At 55.8% G+C, this 27385-nt stretch overlaps 2 protein-coding genes across 6 annotated transcripts; one reads left to right on the forward strand and one right to left on the reverse strand.

Annotated features, from left to right (window-relative positions):
- The first annotated feature begins 174 nt into the window (after positions 1 to 174).
- On the forward strand, positions 175 to 20467 carry ATXN7L3 (ataxin 7 like 3). 3 transcript variants are annotated; one of them, XM_090044232.1, is made up of 13 exons: positions 175 to 391; positions 2618 to 2730; positions 4690 to 4822; positions 8303 to 8474; positions 9601 to 9719; positions 10609 to 10631; positions 11489 to 11534; positions 12340 to 12371; positions 12694 to 12762; positions 15058 to 15101; positions 15385 to 15456; positions 16259 to 16392; positions 16845 to 20467. In XM_090044232.1, exons 2-13 carry the CDS (start codon positions 2680 to 2682, stop codon positions 16991 to 16993), a joined length of 1044 nt encoding a protein of 347 aa, XP_089900358.1. In that variant the 5' UTR covers positions 175 to 391; positions 2618 to 2679; the 3' UTR covers positions 16994 to 20467. The 3 variants fall into 3 exon arrangements, with proteins under 3 accessions (XP_089900358.1, XP_089900357.1, XP_089900359.1); XM_090044231.1 differs by having other exon boundaries at positions 176 to 391; positions 2621 to 2730; XM_090044233.1 differs by having other exon boundaries at positions 179 to 391; positions 2621 to 2730; positions 9622 to 9719.
- On the reverse strand, positions 18827 to 26873 carry TMUB2 (transmembrane and ubiquitin like domain containing 2). Of its 3 annotated transcripts, none has more exons than XM_090044236.1 (3): positions 26709 to 26873; positions 25700 to 26307; positions 18827 to 21082 (listed from the first exon to the last, which is right to left on the reverse strand). In XM_090044236.1, the coding sequence occupies exons 2-3, from the start codon at positions 26266 to 26268 to the stop codon at positions 20911 to 20913; spliced, it is 741 nt and encodes a 246-aa protein (XP_089900362.1). In that variant the 5' UTR covers positions 26269 to 26307; positions 26709 to 26873; the 3' UTR covers positions 18827 to 20910. The 3 variants fall into 3 exon arrangements, with proteins under 3 accessions (XP_089900362.1, XP_089900360.1, XP_089900361.1); XM_090044234.1 differs by lacking the exon at positions 18827 to 21082 and adding an exon at positions 21639 to 22912 and having other exon boundaries at positions 26709 to 26871; XM_090044235.1 differs by lacking the exons at positions 18827 to 21082; positions 26709 to 26873 and adding an exon at positions 21639 to 22912 and having other exon boundaries at positions 25700 to 26700.
- Between the last annotated feature and the right edge of the window lie 512 nt (positions 26874 to 27385).

Raw genomic sequence — 27385 nt, forward strand, 5'->3', positions numbered from 1 at the left:
CGGACCCCCTACAATCCCCGGCCCCACGCCGGGGTGGGGGGAGCGGGCGGCCCTTTTGTGCGCAGTTCACCCGCCCCCAGCCCCGCCCCGCCCCCACGCGGCGCACCGCAGCCTGAAACACCGCGGCCTCGCGGATTGGCAGCCGTCGCGCCGCCTCACCCGCTCATTGGCCCGCCCGCGCCCAGCGGGGTAGGCTGCGCTTCTCGCCCCGCTGCCCCGGCTGCCAGTTCTGCAGCCGCCGCGGCCCGGGCGGAGGGAGCGGGGCGGGGCGTGCTCGGCCGCCGCCCGCCGGGCCGGGCCGGGCATGGGGCGGCGGGAGCCGGGCGGGCGCCGCCGGGGCGGCCGGCACTGAGCGGCCGCCGGCAGCACCGCACAGCACGGCACGGCCGGGGTGAGTCACCGCGCGGGCGGGGCTGCGGGAACAATGCGCGCAGGGCCCTGCCCCTGCCGCTCGGGCCGGGCCGGGGCAGGAAGCCGCGGCGTTTCCTCCCTGGCTGGCGCGGCGGGGGCCCGCCCCGGCAGCGCCGCAGCGGCCCCGTGCCTGGCGGTGGCTGGAGGCTGCAGGGGGAGCTCCGTCGCCACGAGCTGAGACCTGGCCCCGGTTCCCCCCTTCGCGCTGGCCCGGCCCGGCCCGGCCCGGCTTGGCTCGGCCGCACTCGGGGCGGGGCAGTGCAGCCCGAAGCAGCCCCCGACGGCCTGGCCCGGCTCTGCTGGTCTGGCTAGCGGAGGGCAGCATAGCCCCTACCAGGCGTCTTTGGGCCACTGTTTGGCCTCAGCAGACCCCGTTTTCCCAGCGCTGGCCCCATCCTGGTGTGAAGCCTGCCTCGGCCCTGGCGGTCCCCGGCGCCTGCTGTGCCCAGGTGCCAGGACTTGGCTGCTGCTCCCTGTCCCCCTGGCTGCCAAGGCAAGGAGGCTGCTTTCTAGGCAGGGCCTCTGCTGGCCTGGGAGAGGCCTTGTTTACCATGGCAAGCTGGCCTGAGGGACAGGCCCAGTTTCTGGGGGATGAAATGCTATGGCTCCTGCAGCTGGGTGCCTCCAGCCTGGAGCTGGGCACCCCCAGGCAGCTGGCACAGGTGTCATGCTGAGGCGGGTGCCTGCTATTGGTGTCCATCTGTAACAGGAGTCTGCGATGGTGATAGAGACCCCCACCAAGACATGGGCCCTACCCTGTGAGATGCAGCACATCCCATGAGACAGACATTCCCTGTGCTGAGGAGCCTGTGGTCTCAGCTGACCAGACAAGGGGATCTTCTGTCCTATGGAGCCTCAGCCATGCTGGTCATGTCAACAGAGCCTTAGTGTAGATGCAGCATGTGCTGACAGGAGAGGTTTAAGACTTGCTTTCACTTCCCCTGCAGCAGGTGTTAGTACAGCTGTGCCCGTGATGGTAGGGATTGCTCTCATGGCAGGGGGAGGGTGAAAGATCTTTATACAGCCCCTCTGACTGTCAGTGAAGCCAGGAGGTTGGAGGGGAGACAGGGCCAGAGAGGGGCAGCAACTTGGCAATGGTCACACAACAGGTCAGGGACAGCTCAGAGGGGAACCCAGGTGTCCTAAGTCTCTGTTATCAGTAGGCCATGCTATCTGCCTTCTCCGCCTAGGCCAAGGCCATACAGAGCGTGGAAAAACTAACCCCTTGAAGTATCTCTGGAGCTCTGTGCATGCCCCAGTGGCTCCCTGTGTTTCAGGGCCTCTGCAGATCTTTGTGCCCTGCACTAGGGGGTTCCATGGACTACCCTGTGCTCTGCCATGACTGCTGCTTTTTCTGCCTGAGAGAAGGATTTTTGCAGAGCAGAAGTGGAGTTGGATGTTCACTGTTAGAGGTTGGCACGTACAAATTCTGTGCTGTTTAGGGAGTGCTGGACTTGGCTGAAGCTGACGGGGCTTTGTGTTCCCCCATCTCCACCAGTTTTTATTTGCAGACACTTTGCTCACTAATGCCTAGAAGGATTGGGCAGGCAAGGCAGTGTTGCAGGCAGCAGGGAGGAGGGACAATTTTTGGCAGTGGGGGCAGGGGTAGGTTCAGCTCCTGGCTCTGTCTGGCCTGGTTCTGATTCCCATGCCCGTTAATGGGGTGAGGGTGGGGGCAGGGCTTCCACAGAGAAGATCTGTTCTGTGGGGTCATCCTAGCAGCTCTTGTGCAGAAGGGGCCCTTCTGGGGACCAAGGAGCCATTTGACAAACACTCCCCGTGCCTGTGGCTTCCAGGCAGAACAACCTCAGGATCACAGACTATGACTTCATCACTCTTCTGCCACCTCCAGGCTCTAGCATGTGAGCTGACCCTGCCTAGTGACCCCTGATGATAGATGACCTGCTGTGGGAAGAGGCAGCAGCCTCATCTCTGCTCTAGGGGGGGTTGTGCACCCTTGGGTTCAGCACAATTGGTGCCCTAGTGGCTGGTATTGGCACTGGAGATAAAGAGCTTTGTGTGAGCTGCATGGAGCTGTGTCATGGATCCTTGGTCCCTGTGACATGCAGCATGGCTCTGGGGGTGTTGTGGCATCGTGCTGCCTTCCCTGGGAGGGTGGGGTGCACTGATGGCCTGACCTAGCAGGTAGTGGGAGCTCATACGAGTGTCTGAAGTGAGTGCAGTGCTAACCTGTTTCTTGTTGCAGCAGGATCCCAGCCTGGCCTGTGCTATGTGCATTCGGAGTGTTTTCTCCACTAGTGTTTGCAAATGAAAATGGAGGAAATGTCTTTGTCTGGCCTGGATAACAGCAAACTGGAGGTGAGTGGCCTGCACAGGCTGGGACCAGGCTTCAAGGCAGCTTCCTTGGGAGAATCTTTCCCCATTCCCCACCACAGCTCCACTCTGTTCAAATATTGCCGCCACCCCCGAGTCAGCTGCTTCTAGTCCAGCTTGGGCTTCAGCCATGTGGCTGCCTATAGCCTTTCCCTGGCAGGGCCCATCCCCACAGTTCAGTTGCATTACAGCAGCTCTGTGTGCATGGCATCTTTGTGGGGATGGAAGAGGCCTGGTGGGATTCACGGATCCCATCTGGGGCATGCCAAGTGAGCGGCAGATGATTGTTCTCTCCATGCCTGCCAGGAAGTGTTGTGGAAGCCCTGAGGGTGCACCCCTGTGGTACCATCCAAGGTCCCTTTGCTGCCCCTGCAAGGGGACATGGGGTATGATGCTCAGTGAGAGCACTTGAGGGTGTCTGGTAGTGTTGGTGATGAGATCTGGTGGCTGGCATGGCTCCTTGGGTCCTGTAGCTGCCTGTGTGGTCCTGGGCTGGTCCATGGGAAATATCAATAGTTGAGCAAGTCGCCTGGCTTTGAACTGTCCTGTGGGGGTACATAAGTGCATGGGGAATGAGGGATTCCTCCTCCAGGCTGCAGTAGCTGGCTTCCCCCTGCCCTGGGATGGCTGGCCTGAGCATGGGCTCACATTCTCACTTGGGCAGCAGCTAAAATAGGTCTGGGGAGAGCTGGAGGGGTGAGGCTAACAGGGAAGGGGCACACAGCTGGGATGGTAAGCTCATGTAGGTAGCCCTCTACCTTTCTTTGGTCATGCTGAGCTGACTCCTGTTGGTGGAGAAGGCTGTGGGGCAATGCAGGTGCTCTGGTCTGTCCCAGGGCAAGCTTCATCTGCCTGCTTTGCCCTCGACAGGAAAAGGTCTGGGATGGAGATAAAGCACAGGGGAAGCAGGATGACCCTCCCTGTACTGTGGGTTATCTTGGCGGAAGGCTGTTTCCCTGCTGCAGCTGGATGTGAATGTAGTCTGTATCCATGGGACCAAGGCACATGCATTACCTGTGTAGCCTGTGTCTTCTGTCCTGCATAGCCACTAGTAGGTGCTGTGAAGTCTTCTGGGACAGGAATGGGAAAGGGCCAAGGATATCATCACAGCAGAGCCCGGATGGCAGACATGTTTACACTGGTGTGGGGAAGAAGTTGTGGATAGATGACAGCAATCTTATGATGATTCCTATACCAGCGTAATTTCACCCCATCTAGAGCAGAATTACCCCTGAAAGAATTGGGAGTAAAGCTCCAGTGCAGTAAGTCACGCTGGGTTAGATACTGTCTATCAGCATTTGTTCAGCTGCTTGCTAACGCCAGACTGACTTTTGTCTTTGCCACTTAGTGGTGGAGCATTGTAGTAACTGCCTGCTGTGAGCAGCTCTCCCTTCTTATCCTGGTACAAACATGATGTCACACTAAGCTGTGTTAGGGTGGTGCTCCTGCAATGGGGCATTTTTGGCCAACTTGCAGGATTCTGAGACACCTTGCATAGAAGATACCTAGTGCCATGAGGTGGCAAGGCTGGATCTCTGCTAAATGGGGCATGTTTACTGCTTTTTAAAAGATGCTTAGAGCAGTGGGTGGCAGCCTGAGAACAAACCCTTTGCTGCTCTGCAGCAAACTCCACTGCCAGGAATTGCCTTTAATCACCTCATCACACCCACTGTGGAGTGATGGTTGCTGAGAATCAGTTAAGGCCCTGCAGGGGCATTTGCTATTCTGAGCATCATCCTGATAAGAATGGAATGGCCTCAAAAGAACCACAATCTTATTTTTCCCCCACCTCTCCCGCAAGGTGCTGCAGGTTGGCCCCTCCCAGAGCAGGTCCCTGCTGGTGGAAAGGGATTTCTGATCTTGTTGATGTGCTGGCACTCTGGGTGCTGGAATGGGGGTAGCCTTGCCCCTCTTCACTGGCATTGGGGTTTTCTTGTGCTCCAGGCCATTGCTCATGACATTTACACGGACCTGGTGGAAGACGCCTGTCTGGGGCTGTGTTTCGAGGTGCACCGGGCAGTCAAGTGTGGCTACTTTTTCCTGGACGACACAGACCCTGACAGCATGAAGGACTTTGGTGAGTTTCCTGTTGGACCTAAAGCAGCAGAGCTGTACCTGAAAGTTGTCTGAAGAAAGCAGATAATCCTGTGTTTTGAGTTCCTTCCTGATGGCCTGGCTTGGTCCTTCCTGAAAAGCTCTTAAGACAGATCTGGAGGAAGGTTTTGTCGTTCTCCTGCAGAGATCAATGTGAAAGAAATTGCAGGGAGGTTTGGCCAGACTAGTGCTGCCCAGGGCAGCAAGGAAGCCACCTTGACCAAGAGGCCAGTGAGTGGCTGGTCTACAGGGACTTGACCCTGTTCTCATCCAGATGGCCGTTGTGACAGCATCCTGCCTGCCAGGGGCCAGGTCAGCTGGGTGCAGTGTAACCTGGCCTTGTTCCCTCCATCCTGCACCAGAAGGGCTTACTTTGGTGCGTGGGGTTTTACTCTTGGTGTTTCTCCTCAGGGGGCCTGGAGGTCAGGTCTCTGCTGGATGCATTGCATTGGTGCAAGTAATCTGGGGGAAGCTGGTGTAGCAGAGCCATGCCCTGTGCCAGTGGCTCCTCACAAGTCAGGCAGCTGTATTGACCACTGGGCAGTTTGCTGTTAGAGGGCTGCATATCCGTGAAGCAGCTATCAGGGAGCCCCCTCCTTGCGCCTGTCTGCCCTGGCAGAGAGCTGGCATGTAGACCCAGCCTGGGAGACCGCCCCAGGCACAAAGGTACCACTGCTGTGCAGTTGCAGTGGCAGCTGCCCCTTGCGTGGGCTGGCATCCAGGTGCCTTGTGTACCAGCTTAGCTTGTTCCAGGTTGGGAAGCCAACTAGCTGTCCCAACACAAGGCACTTCCACCCCCATTTCTAAGCAGCATCACTGTATGCTGGTACCTGGACTGATGAGACCAATTTTGCCTGCTTCCTATAGTTCCTCAGTGCTCAGGTTACACCAGTGCATAACATATGTATGGCCCCACCAGGCCTTGGGGGAATCAGCAGTGTTATTTTGGAGCTATGTGAAGTTTAAATCTTTGGCAAAAGGTTCTCTGCTTAAGCAGGTTTCTAGAAAGCAGCGGTTTTCAGAGCATCGCTCTCACCCTTGTGAGTGGTTTGTGGCTGAGGCTGGGTCCCCCCTTTCAGTTTGAGACGCATAGTGATCTGCAGGGATGCCAAACATGGCTGTTCGTCAGAGTGCAGAGATGCCAGCTCATGTCCTACCCTGGTGCTTTTTGCATGGCGGCCCTGTTAGGCAATGATGCAGCTGGGGCAGCAAGAGATTTTTGGGCTTTCTTGCAGCAGCAGGAAGTTCATGCAGTCAAACTAGGCTTGGGGGAGTCGCCTTCTAAAAGTGGTCTGTTGCAGTGATGCACGAGGGGCTTTAATTCCCATTCACATTGGCTCTTGCTCTGCAGCTCCAGTGGGAGTGAAGTCTCTCTGAGAAGTGCTGACCTATGTCCATGAGACTTCCTTGCCTGGAGGGGGCATGGGCTGCTGGTGTTCCTGCACACACTTGGGAAACCAAGGGCCTTGCTCTTCTGCTCTGGTTCAGAGCAATGGCCACATTTGAGTCAGGAGGGGGATGTTTTCCTCAGGTCAGATCAGCATGGACTCAGCATGTGGGTGGTGAGGGGGTGGGGTTCGGGGTGTTTTGCCTTCCTCTGTAGTGTACGGTAGGGTCCTTTTGTCTGGGGTCTTTTAAGCATTTGTTAACCAGTTCCTTCTCTGTTGCTGCAGTGGTGGCCATTGACAAATGCTCCCGTCTCCCTGGCTCTTGCCTGTGCCATGTTGGAGGGTGGCAGTAGTGTTTTGGGTGTTGTGCCTGGTAGGAGTGTGGAGGGTGGGGATGAAGTGGTGATAGTGAGGATTCCTTGAGTTAAGGATCACCTGTGAGCACAGGGCCTGGGCTTGATGGTCCCAGAGGTCCTATCCCACACTTAACTCCTAGTGAGGGATATAAAGCATTATTTGGACCTTGCAGCCAAGTCTGAGGGCCTGTGCCCATGGTTTGTCCATTTGCAGTTCAAGAAACAGAAACAGCTGTAAGCACCTATAGTCTGAGGGAAAGCCTCATCTACTGAATTGGACCCTTTAGGCAGGAAGGAAAGAGGCTGAAACAGGAAGGGCACGGGCATGGCTGGTTGAAAGCCATTATGGGCATGCTGGGGCTGAAAAACGCATCCTGGCCATCCAGGGGCAGGACTGTGGATGTCTGTCTGGGGCTGCAGGCTGGGCTGCTTGGGGATCGGCTCTGTGACAGAGCCTATTAGGGTGGGAGGAGAATTGCTTTTCATTGTAGCCAGGGAGAGTGACTCTGCACAAACTTGCCCTTTACTCAGCACTTTCTGTTCCTTCTGCATCTTGGTCTCATGATTGCTGACACTGTTCCAACACTATGTGGCCCTGTGGCCACTTCTGGCATTGACTCGGCCTCACCACTGCTGCCGCCTGTTTGGATTGCAGGGGAGGCCCTGCCTGAACAGAGGCAATTGCTTTACCTGGCTCTGCAACTTGCTTCTGCCTTGGTTCCTTCCCTTGAACTTTGCATTGCCTGAACGCTCTCACCTTCCTCTTTCCGGGAGTTGCGATTATCACTGCAGTGTCAGACCAGCATGCCCCAACCCTGACTAATGTTTGATAATGGTTTCTCAGCACCATCCTTCCGCAACCTTGCCTTTTGTTTGTGCGCCCCCATTGCACACAGTGACACCTGTGCTCATCCCTTCATCTGAGGAGTGGGTGAAGCTTGGTAAAGGTGTAGCTGAGTTGCAATTTCCTTAAAGGGCTGGATTTCTCTACAGTATCCAATGGCATGCTGGGTGCTGCATGTCCTTGCAGAAGGTCTTACAGTCTCCCTCTCAGCCATCTGTCTGGGCTGCTGAGGCTGGAAGCAAAGGCCCAGGAAGGAGATGGGACATGCACGGGTTCTGCAGCAAGTGGGTGGAAGAGCAGGGAGTAGAAGTGGTGCTGTTTGCTCAGCTCCTGTTTTAGGTCCCTGACTTTGCTCTTGAAGAAAGTGGCAGAGAGTTGGTTGTATGTGGTTGGAGACAGGGTGGGGATTCTCTGATCCCAAGTGTATCTGGCAACCCTGCTGGGCTGAGAAAGCAAACCTGCTCTGGGAAGGGGCTGCCCATGGGACTTAGAGCACCTTTCCAGCATCTCACTCTGATCCCATGTGACACCTGGCAGCTGCGGCCTGGGGTCTTGTAGAGCAGGGGTGGGCAAAATGCAGCCTGTGGGCCAGATGTGGCCCACCAGACCATTCTATCTGGCCTGCAGGGCCCCTAAACATATTTAGAAAGTTAATATTTATCTGCCCCTGGCTGCCTGTCATGCGGCCCTCGATGGCTTGCCAAAACTCAGTAAGCGGCCCTCCACCCAAAATAATTGCCTACCACTGTTGTAGAGCCTCTCGGTGCCAAGTATGAGATCTAGAGTGTGATTGCAGGAGCTTTTGGTCTCCCACACCGACCTGCTTTTGCTCCATGGTGCCAGTGGAGGCATAATGCTTGTTCCTCCCTCCCCAGAAATTGTGGACCAGCCTGGTGTTGACATCTTCGGCCAGGTGTACAACCAGTGGAAGAATAAGGAGTGTGTGTGCCCCAACTGCAGCCGTAGCATCGCTGCCTCCCGTTTTGCCCCCCACCTGGAGAAGTGCCTGGGCATGGGCCGCAACAGCAGCAGGATCGCTAACAGGAGGTGGGTGCCTGGGGGGCGGGGCACTCTCCATTGCCTTAGGCTGGCAGCCAGGTCATGGGACTCACCCAGCCCTGGGGCACAAAGCCCACTGCAAACACACCACCCTTTCCCAACCCCCATTCTCTTTCTCCCTCCCCTTCCCCCTAGCAAAGCTCTTTGAACTGTATTGATTTTTAGTTAATCTGTGTTTAGCACGCTGATCACAGTCACTAGGTAGGCAGCCTGTAACAGAGGTCTGGGGAAAGCTGCCTGGACCCTACAGAAAGAGGTTTTCTTTTAAATTTTTGAAGAGATCACCACTAACATCATCAACATAAGTGGGCCTTGTATAGCTTGCTTTCCATTCAGATTTAATTTTTAAAAGGGTTTATTTTTAAAAGGGGAATTCATCCATTATAATTTAAGCCAAATCAAAGCTACTGCTGATTTTATTCATTTATGTGTTCATTTAGATCTGTATATAATATACTATTGTCATGTATAAGATTAGATATCTATAGGATCAAAAATCCAATTTGGGTTTAAAAATCCTTTTGTTTATTTATTCAAATCAACTCTGAGGCTCATAGCCAAGGGTACAGCTGTTCTGTGACAGACCTGGGTGTAAAACCCAGAGTCCCAATTCAGGCATGCTCTTCTCTCCACTGGGACAGGAACCCAGGCATCCTAATTCTCTCCCTGTGTTCACTTGCTGGACTACACTCTCCTCCCACCATTGGGAACAGGATGGAGGGGTTGTGACTGCCAGTCCCGCCTCTGCCCATGAGTTTGCCCTCCTCAGAGTCTAGAACAGAACCAAGGTGTCTCAAGTCCTTCCTGCATCCCATTTCCCTAGTTGCTGTTAACATCTTCACACTTGTTTAAGCATTGTCTTCTCTGCTGTAGGTGGGCAGTTGTGGTACTTTGGGCCTCCCTCCCTGAGGCTGGGAGGAGGAGACCCATGCCTGCCTATAGCCCACCTAAAGCAGGATACTTGCCTCATGTGAGCCCTCTGTCTTGTAGTGGTTTGTCTGTCTGTCCTTGTGGGGCAGGTGGGTGGTTTCACGCCTTGGGGGAGGGAGGGGAGGGTGTATACAAGGGCAGGTGCAGGGGAGACACTCACCCCCCCATATGGTGCCATGAGCAGCCGGGTGCCTGCTCCCCACAGGATAGCCAGCAGCAACAACATGAACAAGTCGGAGAGCGACCAGGAGGACAATGATGACATTAATGATAACGACTGGTCCTATGGATCTGAGAAGAAAGGTAGGGGGAGAAGGTGCCTGCCCATTTTCAGCCCTGGGGTGGATGGGTGGCAGGGATGGTGGGGATCCTTCGGTGGAACTGTCTTCACATGGATAAGGCCAGACCCCTCCCCACCTCCATCCCTCACCCCCATAGTGACAATTGGAATATGGAGGTCTTGTAGGTGTCTTCTGGGCCACGATGCACAGTCCTTTGGTTTTGATCAGGACATGTGGGAGGGGACAGAGCTTAGGCCTGGCAAACTTTCTGTGAGCCTGGCTGGACCCTGCCTGTGTCTGCAGTGTTCAGAGGAGTGGTGCAGTTCAGCCTTTCCGGAAAGGGCCTGAGGTATCTGGGCAGGCCCCGGGCAGAGATGAATGCCCCGGGCAGAGATGAATGTCTCACTGTCCTAACCTCTAGCCTGTCCTGCATTGCCACAGAAGTCTGGGAATGGCTAAGGAGACATGCCAGGGAATCATCTGTGTCCTCCCCACCCCGACCCCAGGCTCTGCAGTCTGTCCCTAGCAACCAGCAGAGAGGGGCTGTGATGCTTGAGCATCCAGCTCAACCATTGGGCCTTGCTCAACACTGGGCACTGTAGAAGCTGGCAATACCTAGAAGGAGAGTCCATGGCTTGGAGCTGCCCAATACCCCTGAGCCACTCGGAGAATAATGGCAGCCAGAGGGTTAAACCAAGGCATCTGGGAGTGTCTGGCCCAGCCCTGGTTTCCACTCATTCTTGGGGGCTATAACCTCCCTAGTCACCATGCATGGCCTGAGCCTTGTAGCACCATGGCAGTGACTCCTCTCCCTGCAGCACCCTTCCTAGGGGCCACCCAGCTTGGGGGTGGGCTTGGACCTTTTGGCACTGCTCTTGAGGCTAATACGATTCCTTCCCCTCTCTCCTTAGCAAAGAAGAGAAAATCCGATAAGGTAAGGGCTGCATGATCGCTGCTGCAGGGAGTGAGGAATGTTGGGGTGAGGGGCAGCCGTGGGTGTTGCGGTGCTACAGGACACCAGTTACTCAATAGTCCAGACAAAATGCCATGCTCTAGGGTCCAGTATCTGAGCAGCCTGGCATTGTGGCAGGGAAAGCCAGGGCTACACTGGGGACCTGCTTGGATATACATGCCCCTACAGAGGGTCCCTTGCAGTAGGCTGCCAGGAGCAGGCTTCCCCTCTGCTGGCAGAGACCTGTCTGCCCTGTGACCCCACCAGTGACTGTGGATTGAGGAGCAGGATGTTACATGCATCCTACCCTGGAGCTTGCTGCTGTGGTGCCCAGTGGGGTGTCTCCATAGGGCCTTCCCAGGGGCAGCACATTGAGATCAGTGATTCTGAGAGACCCCCTGGCTACATCTGATCTGTTGGCAGGGGTTGAGGATGGAGATCACATGGAGAAAAGGTAGAGAGAAGGGTCCTGGAGGCTGCTGGGTTCCCAGCCCTCATTCCCCTAGCTGGCGGAGAGGGTGGAGACCATGACAGTTCTGTAGGGGCAGGGAAGCATGTGCCTGCTAGTGGGTGTCCTAGGCCTTACTAGCTTCTGCTCCTTGTCTGTGCTGGTCTCTAGTGCCAGCATGTTCCCTCACGCAGCCAGTGTGGAGGTGAACATGATGGGTGAAGTTACAGCACTCAGGGTGGTACCCGCAGTGTGGCCCTTGCTTCCCCCAGAAGCAATATTAGACTGAGCGTAGGAGGTCCCCCTGCTGCTCATTGGCCGCTCCAGTCCTGGGCTGGTGCAGGGGAGGGAAGGATACCCTTTCTGAGCGTGTTCGTCTGTCTCGTTCCAGAATCCCAACTCGCCCCGGCGATCCAAGTCCTTGAAACACAAAAACGGTCAGTGGTGAGGGGACATGGTCCCACTGAAGGGTTGGGGCAGCCTGGGATAGGGCGGAGCTATGAATCCAGGGGAAGCTGGGTATCCCTTTACCAGAGTGGAGCTTCCTCCTTGCTATAAGACAGGCCTGGTGGGGGCGGCATTGCCTCTGGGCTTTACCCAGGTTGCTACCCAACCCAGCAGCAGCCCCAGGCTTGCAGCACTGGGGAGAGCATGTATGCAGCAATCTCTGGCCCCAGGGACTTCTTTATCCTGCACAGATGCTCCAGGGAAGAGCTGCAGGGAGCCAGCAGGCAGTTGAATATGGCATGGCTAGCCCTCCTGCCCCTCCAGCTTTCTTGTTGCCCAGTTTCTGGTCCTTAGTTCTTGGAGGAGGTGAGCTACTACCTGGCACCTCAGAGCTCTAGCACCCTGGCACTGGATCCTCTCCCACCGTGTGTTTTACCCTGCCCCTACTGGTCCCCAGGCTTTGGGGCTCCCTTTGGGCAAGGCTTGGAGCTGTGGCTGACAGGGTTGCAATGGGAGGGTGCAATCATAGACTGTTGGCAGTGCTGAGGCATTCCCAGCTCATCCCAGGTCAGGGGACTCCCAACAGCTGCCAACTGAATCCTCTTATAAAGGAAAAAGGGTAAGGAGTTTCCCAGTGCCTTGCCCTGCTGCCTTCACAGGGCTCTGGGGCAGAGGCTGTGCCCAGGTACAGGGCTGTGCCCAGGTACAGGGCTGTACTAGAAGCAGCTGCTCTGCAGGAGAGGCTAGGAGAGGCTTCTGGTGCCCAACATAACACCTACCTATCCTCTCTTTCAGGGGAGCTTGGTGCAAACTCAGATCCGTTCAAGGTAAGTGTGACCAGGCCTGTGTCAGGGACAGCTTGGGGTCAAGGGGTAAGACACTGCCTGGTGTCGCTCCCTGCCTCTGCCACTGATGTGCGGCATGACCTTGGACCAGTTACTCTCTGTTCTTTCTTTTTCAGCTGGGAGCTCTGCGGCAGGGGATGCCTCCTCAGTGAATGTGTGCTGGGGGTGGTGGGGGGCTGACCAAGGCTGGCCACTGCAATAGAACTGTAATCATCCCCCTGCCCACCCCACTTTGGAAATAGCTTAGGCCTGCCACCCTGCAGCCCACCCCCAGCCCTAATGCCGCCCTCCTGTTTCCCTGCAGTACAGCAACTCCTCTGGAATCAGCTACGAGACGCTGGGCCCTGAGGAGCTACGCACCCTGCTTACCACAGTGAGTGCCTGCTTGGGGCAGGGCCCTGCTAGTGGGGGAGAGGAATTGTATCTCCTGCACCTTGCTAGTACAGGAAGGGAAAATCATGCTTTGTTCCTGGGGCTGGGGACCAGGACTCCTTGGTTCTTTCTGGCTTGGATGCTGACTTGCTTAGCCTGGTCATTAGGTGTTTTTTCCCTCCATGTCCTCTTAGCCTATCTGCACACTGCTGTGTAAGTGGCCAGTATTGGAGCTGGGACTACACTAGAGTGCCTTTCTGGGAGCAATATGCCAGCTAGACTGAGGCTGGTAGTCAGTAGGGACTGCAGCTGTGGGACCTCAGGTGAAGGGATGCTTCTTAGAGGGGCAGTGAGTGATACCTACTAGGGCAGAGTTCAGCAACCTATAGCTTGCAGGCCAGATATGATCCACAAAGAAGTTAAATCTAGCCTGGGAAAGTCCAACCTGGCTCAGAGTGGCATGAGGAATTGGGCACTGATGCACCCATACCCTCTGCAGTGTCCGCCTCAGTGGCCTTCCCTGCCACTGTCTCATACCTTGTTGCAAGGGAAGCACAAGCAGATGGACCAGGGATGCAGATTTGTAATCTACAACAGGGGGCTGATTTGCAAACTCTGGCCCAGGACAGCAAAATGTGGCTGCCCCCTGTACCAGGGTATAAGTGACCCCAAGCAGTGTGTAAGGCTGGTGCTTAATGGAAAGTCTAGCACCCCTTCCCCAAGACCTTCTTACCAGGGTTCTCCCTTCAGTACAGCACCTGGTGCAGAGCATGTGGGAAGTCACTGGTGTAGAAGAAGAGTAGGGGGTAAGCACAGTAGGAGGTAAGCACTGGCTCTTGGGCATCTGGGTATCCAGTGGTGATAGAGGGGGAAGGGTGAGACTGGACGGAGATCACCAGCGAAGCTCCTCTAGGGACAAGGTGTGAGAAGTGGAAGCAAGCTCATAGTGCCAAGCTGGGAGGCATTGACCATGAACAGGATGATCAGAATATTGCATGGGAAGGACCAGAGGACTATAAGGATGGGAGTGGGTGAAGCTGAGCAGTGCAGAATGCAGGGTCCTGCATGGGGTGGTTGTGTTCCACTCCTGGTCTGAACTGGGAGCCCCTGGGGTAGGGTGGGAGGAGAACCCAGGTGCACTAATTGGTCACGAGGTGACTGTGAGGTGCTTATGTGGTGCAGCCGTGAAAAAGCTAGATTTGGACCTACAGATGTATCATGATAGGCATTTCCAGCAGAGGTGGGAAATTTTAGTGCTGTTACACATGGTGCTAGTGAGAGTATCCTGTGTGTGCAGTTCTAGTCCCCCAGGTTCAGAGGAGATGAGCTCTAGCTGGTTCAAGTGCTGAGCAGGACACAGCTAGGAGAGGTGAGAAGAGCTGGGCTGGCTTGGCTTAGCAGGATGAAAGTGGAGGGCTCTAAGCCCTGTCCATAAGCACACACAGGGACACCAGCTGGATAAACTGAAGGGGCGGGGGTGGCAGAAGGTATTGGGTGATGTGGCTGTGGCTAGCTTTAGCTGTGCAGTTGGCAGCTTTGTAACCAGCGATGCAGGAAGGTATTTTTTGCAGCCTCCTGGTCAAAGCTGTGTAGCAGGTTAACTTGATGACCTTTAGGATGGAGGCCTGTCAGTTTGTGGAGGGGGTGCTCTGAGCTGCTGCTTCGACAGCAGCAGCTGGACATGGTAAGCCAGGAGGGCCCTTTCTGGAATCTGATGGTTGAGATTCTTGCCTTGTCCATTGACCTCCTGCTAGCAAGCATCTAGAAAATTGGTAGCCGCCAAGGCAGCTGCTTGGAGGCCTGCTTGGGGGTGCAGGGGGAGAGGGCGTCTCTGCTATTCCTCAGTCTCTTGCTCTCAGTCCTAGCTCCTGGTGCTGCTTCCTGCTTCTAATACCCCTGACCTTTCCTAGCAGCTGCAAACCAGTTGGCTTCACATAGAAGCTGCTCTGCTGTACTGCAGCCTGAGTAGATGGCACTGTCAGGTCATGGGCAGGAGCTTTCTAGCCATCCTGAAGGGCTCGGGAGCTTAAATGCTGTAGCAGCTAGCTGGCCTGGACCCCTATCTGTGCTGTATACAGCTGTGCTGTAAAAGAGCTTCCTGTTTGCCCCTGTGAGCCTGTTTTTCATAGTGCTGTGCTAAATCCAACCGAGGGCCCCTGTGGCCCTATGCCGGGTAACAAGACCCATGGTAGCAGGGTGGGAACCCTCCCATGATGTGGGCACAGCCTCTACCTACCCCTGCATGGGTGTGTTGGCACATTCTTGTGCTCATTTGCCTCATCTGCTCTCTCCTTAGCAATGTGGGGTCATCTCTGAACACACCAAGAAGATGTGCACCAGGTGAGAGCTCCCTGGACTGGGCAGGTTGGGCTGGGCCAGGCCAGGACAGGCGAGCAACAGCCTAGGGCTACCTCCTGTGTGCCCCAGGCACTGTCCCCACTGTCTGGCTGCCTTCTTTCAAATAGGGAAATGCCACTACCCAATGCTCTGTCAGCTGGGGGGAGTTGTGGGGCACAGGCTTTATGGTGCTGGGTTGGGGGGACTAGGCGGTGGAAGGTGCAGAGGAGATGCAAAGCCTGCCGTGCACTCCAGGGATCTGAAATGCTGTGTTCACTCCATGCAGGTCCCTGCGTTGCCCCCAGCACACGGATGAGCAGCGGAGGTCAGTCAGGGTCTACCTCCTGGGATCCTCTGCGTAAGTGTGAGCAGCTGAGCAGTGTCCACTCGGGAGGCAGAAGCTCTTGCCCGGTGCCTCTGGGCCTGGCATGCTCTGGGGTCCAGTGGGTGTGCTGTAGCATGGACCTTACTGAGGGCTGGCTGGCTCCCCACTGTGAAAGGCAGGGTGCAGCTGCTCCCTGGTGCCCTAAGCAGACCAGTCAGTGTTCAGTGCCAGATCTAGCAATACAGGGGAAAACCACAGAACATGGATTTGCCTGACACCACATTGTCTGAGGAGGGTGAATGGGGATCAGGGAGAGCAGGGATGAGACGAGTAGGACTTTAGGAGTGGGGATCCAGGGAGCAGGAAGCCAGAGCTCAAGGGAGGGGAGGAAGCTGTGCAGCTCTGTGGATACTGCCCCAGCCCATGACTGCAGTCACCCTGAGGCCTTGTGGTGCTGGAGGCCTCTCCCTGCAGCACTGCTTCTGCAGGAGGTGCACAGGCACAGGCAGCAGAGAGATCTCTGGAAAGAGCTCTGAGCCAGAGCACCCCCTGCTTCTGATACCAGTGAAAGGCCAGAACAGGCTTAGGTTGCCTCCTCCGTTATGCTCCCACCTTGGACTAACCTCCCCTTAGTGGCAGAAGCTGAAGGGCAGCACAGGTTTGTGACCTGAGATATTGCTGCACCACTTGATTATGACCTTGGTTCCTCAAGGGTCCCCTGTTCCTTTCACCCTGTCTGGATCAAGGTCAGAGACCACATGTCTGCCTGTGATTATCGGCGGGGAGGGTGTTGTATGCAGCCTCCATAACTCACATCCCATGTGCTCCTTCCCAGCCCACTCCCAGAGGCAGAGGGCAGCGTGGAGAATGACAGCTTTGAGGTGGCGGAGAGCCAGGCCATCATGAGCCGGCTGCAGTGGGATGGCTCCTCTGACATCTCGCCCTCGGACTCAGCTTCATCCAAAGCCAGTAAGTGCCAGCGGGTGGGTGGGTTTGTTGGGGGAGGAAGAGGGAGGGTGTGCTAATGAGTGAGGAGGGGCGAGTGGGACCTGTTCTGTGCTATTTGAGTTCAAGGGGCAAAGTCCACTGAGGAACTGGCAGTGGGGATTCCCAGTCCCATGGTGCCCTGGGCAAGGGTTGGGCAATAGTGCCCCTCACTCTCTTCCCCTGGTTGCCCTCCAGAGGGGGCCAAAGACTTCCCACCAAGGAGACTGCACCAAACCCCTTTGTGGGGGCAGAGGGTGGTAGCTGTGGTCGGGGGACTGGATGGCTCTGTAGGGAGCTCTAGCAGGCCCAGATTCCCACCTCTGACCTGGGTTTGCTAGTATGGATGTGCTTCCTCCCCTTTGCTGCTCTGGGGTCCACTCTGGGCAGCTGGGCCTGCAGGTCTCGCTGATGTGCCCTGTTTTCCCATGGCCCAGGCACGAACAACTCGGAGTCCCGCAAGACCAAAAAGAAGAAGCCGCACATGAGCCTAGTGGGTGGTACGCCGGGGATAAGCTCCAGCAAGAAGAAGAAGCCTAAGCCACCTGCACCCCCCACGCCCAGCATCTATGATGATATCAACTGAGGGGCTGCGGGGGCAGCAGCTGCCATGGCACCTACAAGGCCTGACCTGCCTTCCCTCCTCACCCCCGATCGTCTGGACTCTGGTCGTGCCCTGGGGGGATCCAGGCAGGCACCTTGTACCCCCACTTGCACACTTGCCAGTTACTGGAGCATGCTGTCACCCTGCCCTATCTGTAGGGGGCAGCACTGGGAGCTGGACTGCCCTGGCAGCCTAAGAGGAAGCACTGTGGAGCTGGAGAACTTTGCTGCCTGTGGGGAGAGTGGGGGGAAGCCAGGCTGGAGTGCCCCCCACCACCCCCTTGCACCTCTATTTATTCTGTGATTTTACTGGCTGTCCAATCATGACTGTAAGGTGGCGTCTGCTGCTAAGCAACACTAGAAACCGTTCATCAGGGAACGGGGTGAGTGGATGATGCCGCAACCGTCAGACCAAGGCATGGATGCAGAGGCTGGGGCAGGCCCTGCTGGACAGCCTTGTGCCTGCCCTTGCTGAAAGGGCCAGGATGTGGGGAGGCAGGCCCCTGGATTAGACCCCAGGGCTGACCCCCCTCAGCCCTCCCTCCCTCCAGCTGGGAGGGGGGGATGCCATCCTTGGGGAGTCTGGGTGTTGGCTCTGAGGGCTTGCCCATTCTCTTCCATCTTGCTGAGAGTGCAGGCTGGGGGCTGCAATAAGATGTGGCTGGCTTACCTGTGTCCAGCACCACCCCTTCCTGCAGCTCCCATTGTGGCTCCCATCGTGGTACCTGCTGGTGCTGCTGCTTTCTCTATGAACCTGCTGTGGGCTTGTTCTGGTACCGCTGGGTGCAGAATTCCCTGGGCTGGCTGGCTGCCCACTGCCTCCTGGTGCGCCCACTGGCCAAGGCATCTGGTCCATGGTGCCCTATTCTGGAGGACTGGTGTGTGTGAGGGAGTGGGGGGTTGTGATGCTTGCTGCAAGCATCCTTCAGGATGGTAGTAGGTACTGCCTGCCCTTGCGTGTGGCTCTGAGATTCCAGAGGTCCTGCTCAGGTGCTCAGAGGTGGGGTAGGGAAGCTGCTATCTACCCATACTCTCCTCCCCACCAGCAAGCTCAGGGCCCCTGGGATCCACAGGGGAATAGTGGACAATCCTGGCAGGGTGAGAGGCTTCTGCCTTATGGTTTGCTGTAGAGGAGAGGTGTTTCACTATGGGGCACTTCAAGAGCATATCCCCAGGCTCCTGGGAGGGTTGAGCAAACACCTCTTGGGTCAAGTAGCTTGGGCTGGCCTGAACTAGCACACACATTCCATCCCCCCCCGCCCCCCCGGTGTTCTTCAGCCAGCCTCTGCTTTTTTGGGGGTAGGCCCATTCCCCTGCCTGGGACACTTGGGCCAAGCTGGTACTCAGAGCTGCCTCAACTCCCCATGTGTCTGGCAGATCTGACCTCATCCCCTGGGCTCTGTTTTGCTGCTTATCTCCCCCAGGGGGGCACTGGTTGCCATATGCCAGATGCCAAGTGGTTGCTTTTCCTGGAGCTCTTCCTCCACTTTGAGTTCCCACCTGTGCATGTCCCCTCCTTCCCAGAGCTAATCCGTGGGGAACCCCATCCCAGACTCCCATCTATCTTTCTATCTCTTCCCTCCTTGCTCTTTCTACCACATGGTGATGTGGTACCTGAGTGGGGGTAGCCAAAGCAATTTGGTTTCTGAGACTTGGGGTGTTGGTGATAAGGAAGTGCAGTGGTCCAGTTGTTTTAGCTCTGCTCCCACAATTCTGTGCCTGCAATCCCAGAATTCCCTCTGTCCCTCTAAAGACCTGGTTTGTATCTTGCTAACTCGTTTGCCATCATTTTACACAATGCTAACAAGGTAGAATATGGTTCTGCCCCCCCTCCCCCCCCCACTGGCCCCATCTTGCAACATGCACAGGTTTACTCCTCTGTAAAGTGGCTTTTGGTTGCCAAGGGTCTTGGCAAGATGGGACAGCTGGATTTTGTCAGCAGTGCATTGGGGCCCAGGAGGAATAGGGGGCTGCTCCCTTGTCCAACATACCAAGTAGGCTGCTTGGATCATGCTGAGCGAGCTCAGCCAGCTGTATCCAGACCACAAAGAGCAAGGCCAGGGTGCTCCTTTTGGGGTGGAAGGAGCCAGCTCTGATGGGAAATGTGTGATTGGCACAGGGTGGTGCCTTGGATCTAGTTGGGTGCTCTGCCTGCTGTGGCTACAGTATTCATGCACCTTCCAGGCTTTTTCCTGGCCCAGAGCTGCCTGCCACTGCAGCAAGCGGAGCTGGGGAAGGAGGAGGAGCCTGGCTCCTGCTTCTCCCATGTGGCCTTATAGAAATCCTGGGCTCTCCCCAGCTCATTCTCAAAGCAGGTGCTGCTCAGTTGTTAGTGGTAGCAATTCCCAGCAGCCAGTGAGAGGGACTGGCAAACTGATTGCAGTGAGGCAGTAATAGCTAGAACCCTAAAATGGTCTATAAACCTCAGGGAGTGGCAGGCAAGCATGACCTGATCCCCAGCTGGCCAGAGAGAGAGCCTACAGCCTCATTGGATGGCCAGTGCATGCAGTCAGCACCCATAGGAAGAGCTGGTTGAGGCCTGGAAGCAGGAAGTGGGGAGGGAGGAGTGCTGCTTACAGCCATGCCATAGGGAATGAGCAGGAAGGGGGAAGCTGTGGTTCTTGTGGGGAGGTGGCAGCACTGGCTGACACTGGCCTTTGGGGGTCAGGGGTGCAAGTTGGGTTTTTAATTTAGGTTAGGAATCATGGTGCTCTTGAATTGTACATGAACTTTCTGACTGCTGCTAGCTGGTGAGAAGACTGCTGAGCGCCAGCAGGAGGCTGTGCTTATGTTCACCCAGGCTGCTTTGACAGCACTAGTAATGCTCTTCCTCTGCCCTGGTCCCCTGGAGCTGGGGAGCAACTTGTACTTCTGCATTGCCCTCAGCTCATAACATGGCTCACTTTCTGCTTTGCCCCCTCCTAAATAAGCCTGTGCAGCTACCCTTGGTGTACAACTGTCTGCTTTAGCTCAACCATGCTTCTCTGTTATCTTTCCAGCAAGCCTGAAGAGTGCAGCTGCAGCCTCCCTCCATTCCTGCTGTTCCCAAAGGAGCTGAGCAAAGCGCCAGCCAGCCTTAGTGCTTGACCATGGGAAAACCCCTGAATGTGGCTTGGCTTCCTGGCTAAATGCCTATGTCTCTCCTGTTGCATAGATGTTTTATAGGATGCTGAGACTGGGAACATGGCGTCTAGGCTTGTTGAGAGAAGCAGCAACTTTAATTGCAAGGACCTAGGTCTGGCTTGGTCTTGCATGCTGATTAGATCTAGATCAGATTTGTTGGAGGTGGCAGTGATCAGACTGAAGGAACCTTGTCTGCTTAAAAATATATTTATGAGCAGTGTTGTCTGGAAACAGGGCAGAGAGATCTTTTTCCTCTAAGCTTAAACTGCTTGTTACCTAGGAAGAGAATGAGTTGAGGTGGAGGTCCAACTTCCTCCTGAATTTATTCACACAACCTCCAGAATGGCTGGATTGTCAATGGGACTACAGTCCTTCAAGGAGCAAGCTAGCTCAACTAGTTCTAAGCAAGATCCATCCACCACTACCAAGCAGTGGCCAGTCAGGGGCCTACAGTGCTTCAATCCCTAAGCATAGAGGGATAAGAGAACTTGCCAAGCCAGGTCTGGGAGCTAAAAAATACAAGATGGCACTAGCTGAACTACCCCACCTGTTGCTACTGTGTGGCTCCGAGAGGCAGAGACACATTTGTTTTCGGTGCAGCTTTGGAGAAAATCCTCAAGGCTGTTTTGTTTTCTAATCACAGGCTCCATGTTCCTCTTATTTTAAAGGTAGGCCTGCTTCACTTGAAACCCTGCATCCTATCATGATACCACTCTCCAGAGGGTTTTAATGTGTAATAATGTAAAAGCTGCCCCATGTGACTTCCCTGTGTGCGTGTCAGTGTGGCCACAGGAGGCTCTGGCGCAGGCAGTGCTCACATGGGGAAGGTGGGGTAAGTACTGTATTGCGTGGTCTTGAAATGTTTATTTTTGCATATGTAATCCATTCTGTACAGGTAGTTCCAACTTTGTAAGAGCTGTGTATGCCCATTAGTGGATTGTGGCTGCCCCTGTAAATAAAAATGCATCTTGACTTGGTATCTGAGCCTCTTTTAATGACATCATCTATAACAGAGGGCATCTACCCTTCTGAGCAGAAAGGAAGTAGAGGGTAGGGCAATGGCTTGGGGCTGAAGCCAATGCTGTGGTTTTGGTCGCAGAAGCTTTCAGTCTTGGAAGGACTATTGACCATACTGTATAAGGAATGGAGGTAGGTGTAAAGCTGGTTTATAACAGCATTGCTTAATCTACTTACAGAAATGGAACAAGCCATGTTGGTATAAGCACTCTACCCCTCTAAAGGGAAGGAGCTGCTGCTTTCAACAGCAGTGCCTTCTATCCCCTTCCCTACTAGAGATGGAACATCAAGTGGCTCAAACACAGCAGGAACATCAGACAAACCACATCACTTCCCCACACATTCATGACTCCTTTTTTAAACGAGGTCCAATCCAGCCTTGTCTTTCAATGTGTTCATAGGAAACAGGCTACAAAAGTTAAAATGTGTGTCACCAAATGGTCTTAAGCACAAAGAGACCAGCTCTACTGGGCAGAGCCCAAAAGACCTCAGCATAAGTTGCAACCTTTTATTTATTTTTAAAAAAAGAAAGAAAGTCCTTTTAAAAAGTCTCTTCTCTGCTTGATAAGGTGCCAGACAGTCAGTTTGGTCTTGAGAAGCAGGAGCACTGGGCATAGTGAATAGCAAGTGAAGGCTGGGAAGTAGAGAGCTGCTACATGTCAGCAGCAGTAGGAACCTGCCAGCACTTCAGACCTGCACTATGGTACTGGGTGAGCAAGAACTACCTAATCTTGGCATGGGAGAAGAAGGCAGGAATTGACAGGAGAGAGGCACCAGACAGGGTCCCTTCTGTGCAGAGCATTCTGTGTCTGCTCTATATGCTGCACTGAGGGGAGCATGGTCTACAGCCCACTAGCACAAGCCTGAGCATGCAAACCTAGAGTAGCTGGGTTCTACCAAGGCCTGTGTACTAGAGGGAAGCAACAGGCCTCAACCAAATGCAATCTGCCAAGCTGGGATGCAGCTCTTTGCAGGACTCCTTCATACAGCTGAGGCTCACTCAGAATGCATGTGCTGAGGGGAACAGGAAGTTCAGTTTCCACCCTCCCCTCTGCCTGAGAGGAACGGCTGCATTGCCTTAGCAGGGGAGGCCTTTGGCTAGGAAGTGATTAGTCTCATGGTAAAACTAAGCAAGCCAGAGTGGAAGCAGCACCTGGCACAGCTGTCCCGTTCCACAGAGGGGACAAGTCTCATGAAGCAGCAGCAAGATGAGGAAACCAACCAGAGGCCTCTCTTCCACTGTGCATGGGCACAGGCTGTGTCCTCCAGAAGGGCACATGGTTTCTCTGGCTCCTGGCTACCAGTTTCCATTGCACCATTTGTCATGGTGCATTTAAAATGGAAGCTATAAAACAAGTGCTGGGTTCCAGTTAAAGGGACAACTGGACAAGGTGAAGTTGCCCCTGCTTATCGTCCGTACATCCCAAACACCAGGAAGCTGAAGAACACAGTCACCCCAACCAAAGAGACTGTGGCTGGGGCTGTGAAGAACTGACGGTAATTGATGCGGAAGTACCAGATCACGGCCAGCATCACCACAAAGATTGGTATCATCAGGTTGCCGACATTCACGGTGATGCCTCCAGTCTCTGGTGGGGTGCCTGCTGCATCGGGGAGGGTGGAGGCAGTGGTTTGTGAGAGGTGGCAGTGGATGACACAGTTGTCCACGATATTGAGGGAGCGGAGGGTCCGTGCCTGGTCCTGGAGTAACTGGCCCTGGTAAATAAACTTCATCTGATTCTCTTGGCCTGGAAAATATTTACTTTTTGAGGAGGGAGAGAGAGAGAGAGAGAAAAAGGCAGGGGGTCAGAGATGCTTGGGACACAAGGCCATCACTGCAGTGGAGACAGGCTGGGCAGAGGCCAGAGGTGCCTGCTTACCCTGCTTTAACCATGCAGCCTGTGCTGCAGAGGACACACATTACTGAAAGGGTCTAAATGTGACCACTCACAAGGGGCAGTCTACATCCTTCTCAGATGAGATTCAACAAGGACAAGTAAAGTCTTGCACTTGGGACAACAACCATGTGCACAGAGGCAAAATGGGGAATGACTGGCCAGCCTTCAGTTCTGCAGAGAAAGACCTGGGGGTTATAGTGGACCATAAGCTGAATGAGCTAACAGTGTGCCCCTGTTGCAAAAAAATAGCCAACAGCAGCCTGGATTGTATTTATAGGAATGTCTCTTGCAAATAAAGGGAAATGATTCTTCTGCTCTATTCACCATGGATGATGAAACCTCACCTGCTGTACCACGTCCAGTTTTGGGCCCCATACTTCAAGACAGATGTGGGCAGTTTTGGAAAGAGAACAGCACAAGGCAACAAATGCGATCAGGGTTGTGGGAGACCAGACTTACAAGGAAAGACTTAAAGAACTGGGGTTGTTTAGCTTGGAGAAAAGAAGACTGGAGGGGTATCTGATAACAAGCTTCAGGAGAGGAAATTTAGGCTGGTGATTAGGGGGGAATTTTCAGACTCTGAAGATGGTCAGGCATTGGAACAGGCTACTTCGGGAAGCTGTGGAATCTCCATCCTTGGAAACATTTAAAGACAGGCTGGACACACACCTGGCTGGGATGATCCTGCTGTAAGGAGGCAGCTAGACTAGATGAACTTGTGAGGTCCTTTCCAGCCCTACTTTCCTATAATGCTCCTCTCCTACAAAACAGTATCAGCCACTTCCTATGAGAAGCCAAAGCATCTGGAGAAGGGAAGTTACATGCTCTGCCTGTCTCAGCTGGCACTGAAGATAACAGGGACTTCAACCCACAAAGTCCTGTAGCCACTCAGTTGTGTATATTAGAGCACGGGTGGCCAACCTGTGACATGAGTGCCAAAACCGGCACAGGCAGACCCCCAGCGGACTGGGGACAGGCAGCATGGGGGAGACTGGGCAAAATGCAGGGCTAATTTGTAGAGGTGCACCAATACATCAGATTGATATCGGGTCAGCACCGATATAAAGAAAATTGACTATATCAGAAATCGGTCTAATGTGGCCAATAATTTGGCTGATAAATGCTCATGCGTGTGCGCAGCGCAGCACGCAAGCAACAAGCACAGTCCAGCAGCATGGAATGCTGCATACAGCTGGTAGGTCTGTTGTGGTGGATCGGAAGGGGGAGGGAAGAGGTGGGGTGGGGGTGCAGATCAACACCCCCTGCGGCAAGGGGGGGAGTGGGGCTGGGGGCTGGCGCAGGCACTGCCCAGTCAGGGCAGGGCAGGGGATGGAGCCGCAGCTCATTGTGGGGGAGCGACTCCCGCCACTGTGTGCACCCCAGAAGGGCATGGGGGGTGGGGGGAGGCATGTGCCCCCCAGATCTGCGTGGGGTGGGACAGGGCAGGCTGCAAGCCACACTGGGCTCTTTCTGGCTGTGGGGGGGCTGGGCTATGCTACCCTCGGGGCAGCCAGCGGTGGCACTGGGAGGAAGGCTATTGGTGGGTGCTGCAGCCACCCCAAAATGTAGTCGTAGCCCTACAGGGCCTCCCCTCCCCACACTCCCCAGTTGAGCCATGGCTCCATCCCATGCTCTGCCCAGGCAGCACTCACCCCAGCCCCACTCCCTCCCTCACCAGGGACAGCACTGATCTGCTCCCCCCCACCTTCTGTCACAACAGACTTACCAGCTGGATGAAGCTGCCTCAGAAATCGGATCGGCATCAGCCAATATGCCTCCTTAAAAAATCAGCTACCAGTATCAGCCCCCAAAATCTCTATTGGTACACCGCTACTAATTTGTTGCATGCCTGCTAAAACAGTTGGTCCCCACTACATTAAAAGAGATCATTTAACAGTGCCAACCAGGATTGGGCATCAGTGATCTGCACCATATTATTCCTTGTGTTTTAGGCAGTATTCAGGACACCTAGGTTTTATACCTGCCTCTGCTGGTGGCTTGCTGAGACATTGAGCAAGCCCCTTCCCTTTTTTCCAGACTGGGAAACAGGCATGGTGAGGGGACATGGGTAATAACCTCTTACTGTAGTGAGCTCTGTACACTTGTAGCACTCTGACAGTTTCAGACCGGTGATGCTCAATCTGACCCACGGGCCAGATACAGCCAAACTAACTAAATCCAGCCAACAGCATGAGGAGTCAGCCGCAAGCAGCTCAGCTCAGCGTGCATCCTTCTTTGCCCTGTGTTGTGCTGATCCCTTTCTGCAGCTTTCTCTGGCCTTTCTCTTTCCCCTCCCCTATGGCAGGGGCAGCTTACCCTAGGTACGCTCTCTCCCTCCCCCCCTCTAACGTTGGCAGCCACCTCCCTCCCCTACCAGAGCAAGGTGGTGACCTGCAGTGCTGCAAGCAGTGGGCTGCGAGCACCCAGCCCACTGCTCTAAAAGGTTGAGGGCCACTGTTAGATGCAAACCCTCACAACCAGGAAGCGCATCACTCAAACTGCTACAAAAGTATTACATTAATACAGGCTTAAAAGGCAGCAGGCCCTAGTGGCTCCACTGCAGGTTGCTGTACAGACAGGTAGGAAGTGACCATCTGCATGCTTCAGTCTGAAGTGGGCTCCTCCTCTCATAGGCTCTCCCTGGGCCTTACCTCTTGAGAATGCCCACGGTGTCCTCTGGCCTCACTACAGCCACCTCCTCTGTGTCGTTGAGGAACTTGAGGCGCACTTTGATGAGCCCGGGGCATGGTTCACTCTCTTCCGCAGCGTGCCTCCCTGAAGAAGTTCCTTGGCTATCTTGGCCTATGCACTCCTGGGCGCCGGACTGGACAGGTGATGTCCTCTTAGGCAAGCCTTGTATGTTTAGCAGGTGGTCGAGGCTGGGGTCAGAGGAGCTGCTGCTGCCTCCCTGCTCAACCACTGGCACATTAGAAGCAGCTTCTCCTTCCTCTTCGGCTTTCTCCTCCGTGCTCTCAGTGGGGCCCTGGGGGTCAGCAGGCTCAGCAGTACCCGATGCCCCCACGTACCGTTCGACGGGGCTGAGCCGGATCACTGAGGAGTCTCCCGGGGCAACGATACTTCCCAGAAGCTGGCTACTGCCATCTGCCACGTAGGTGGAAAGCCAAGCCGTGACCAGTGCCAGGACGACCACCAACACACTGGCTACTACCATCACCTCGTCCCCAATACCTTCAATGATGGTTGCGCCCAGGGGCTCCATGTCTCGGCTCCTCACTCACTGCGACACCAGGGCTTGGGGCTGGGAGGGGGAAGAAGGAGAGAGCCGGGCTGGTTCACGCCAGCGCTGGAGCCCTCTGGGGACCAGACGGGGAGGCGCCGGACCCGCGGTATCGCGGCCCCTTTCTCTCCAGGGCAGCCCACAGTGGGCAGATGTAGCAGTGCCAGCCAACACGGGGGGGCGGGCCGGGACTGCCCCGGGAGAGACAGCCCCGCCCCTCCTCCCCGCTGGCAGCACGTGACCCCTCAGGGGCCGTGAGAGTTCCCGCCCCTCCGCCCGCCAACGGGCGCGCCAGGGGCACGGGGGCTGGGTGGGGCAGGGCCACCTGCGCGACCTTGGTAGGGCAGCGCCCGCCCCGCCCGCTGCGCCCCCGGGCCCGGTGGGGGAGGGGCCCCGGCCCCGCCGCGGCCCCGCGCACTCACCGGCACCTCCCTCGGTGGCTGATGCGCGGCCCCGCCCCGGAAGGCGCATAACACCGACGCGCCTCAGCCCCGCGGGCGCCGGGAGAATGGCGTCACCGGAGCGCGCCCTGAGGGGAGGGGGAAGGAGGCCGCCTGGGTGGGCCGGCGCCTGCTAGTGACGCACGTGAAGGGAGACAGGAAGCGACGAGTAGCTCTTCCCCTGCCTGCCGGAAGTGGGACGTTGGGCGGGGCCAGGGGCGGGGCCGGCGGGGGAGGAGCCTGTAGCCCCCGGGGTGACACCAGGGGGCGGGGCAATACGTCACTCGGGCTGGAAGCGGCGTAAGGCGTGGTGACGCAAGGCGGGGCGGTGCTGCTGGCTGTGCTGCCGGCCCCCAGCACCGCTGTCACCCGCCTTCACCCGGGGGGGCTGCTGCTGCTCTCCCTCTGCGCGCGGGGCCACCGGTCCGCCCGGGCCTCCCGTGCAGCGCCTCGGCCCCAGGCACCACATAACCGTACCCCAGTGCCGCCCCGCGCCGGGCATCGCTTCCTCTGCTCTCGGCCTGGAGCCGTGTCCAGCCCCAGGGGCTGTGTCTGCATCGGGGCCCGGGCTGTGCTGAAGTGTGGCGCTGCTCTCCTGTGCGGGGGAGATGAGCGGGTCACGGGAGCGGCCGAGGGGTTGGTTCCTCGCTGGAGTACGG

This window comes from Crocodylus siamensis, chromosome 4, assembly GCF_052110815.1.
Source record: "Crocodylus siamensis isolate JL-2025a chromosome 4, ASM5211081v1, whole genome shotgun sequence".
Classification (NCBI taxonomy): domain Eukaryota; kingdom Metazoa; phylum Chordata; order Crocodylia; family Crocodylidae; genus Crocodylus; species Crocodylus siamensis.

What these genes read in the sequence shown, in the direction of transcription:
- ATXN7L3 (XM_090044232.1), top strand. Translation starts at nt 2,680, where the DNA reads ATGAAAATGGAGGAAATGTCTTTGTCTGGCCTGGATAACAGCAAACTG. An exon ending in TGACAGCATGAAGGACTTTG is followed by an intron (nt 4,823 to 8,302) that starts GTGAGTTTCCTG and finishes CTCCCTCCCCAG; the next exon opens with AAATTGTGGACCAGCCTGGT. An exon ending in TACCTCCTGGGATCCTCTGC is followed by an intron (nt 15,457 to 16,258) that starts GTAAGTGTGAGC and finishes GCTCCTTCCCAG; the next exon opens with CCCACTCCCAGAGGCAGAGG.
- TMUB2 (XM_090044234.1), bottom strand. Translation starts at nt 26,268, where the DNA reads ATGGAGCCCCTGGGCGCAACCATCATTGAAGGTATTGGGGACGAGGTG. An exon ending in ACCGTGGGCATTCTCAAGAG is followed by an intron (nt 22,913 to 25,699) that starts GTAAGGCCCAGG and finishes CTCCTCAAAAAG; the next exon opens with TAAATATTTTCCAGGCCAAG.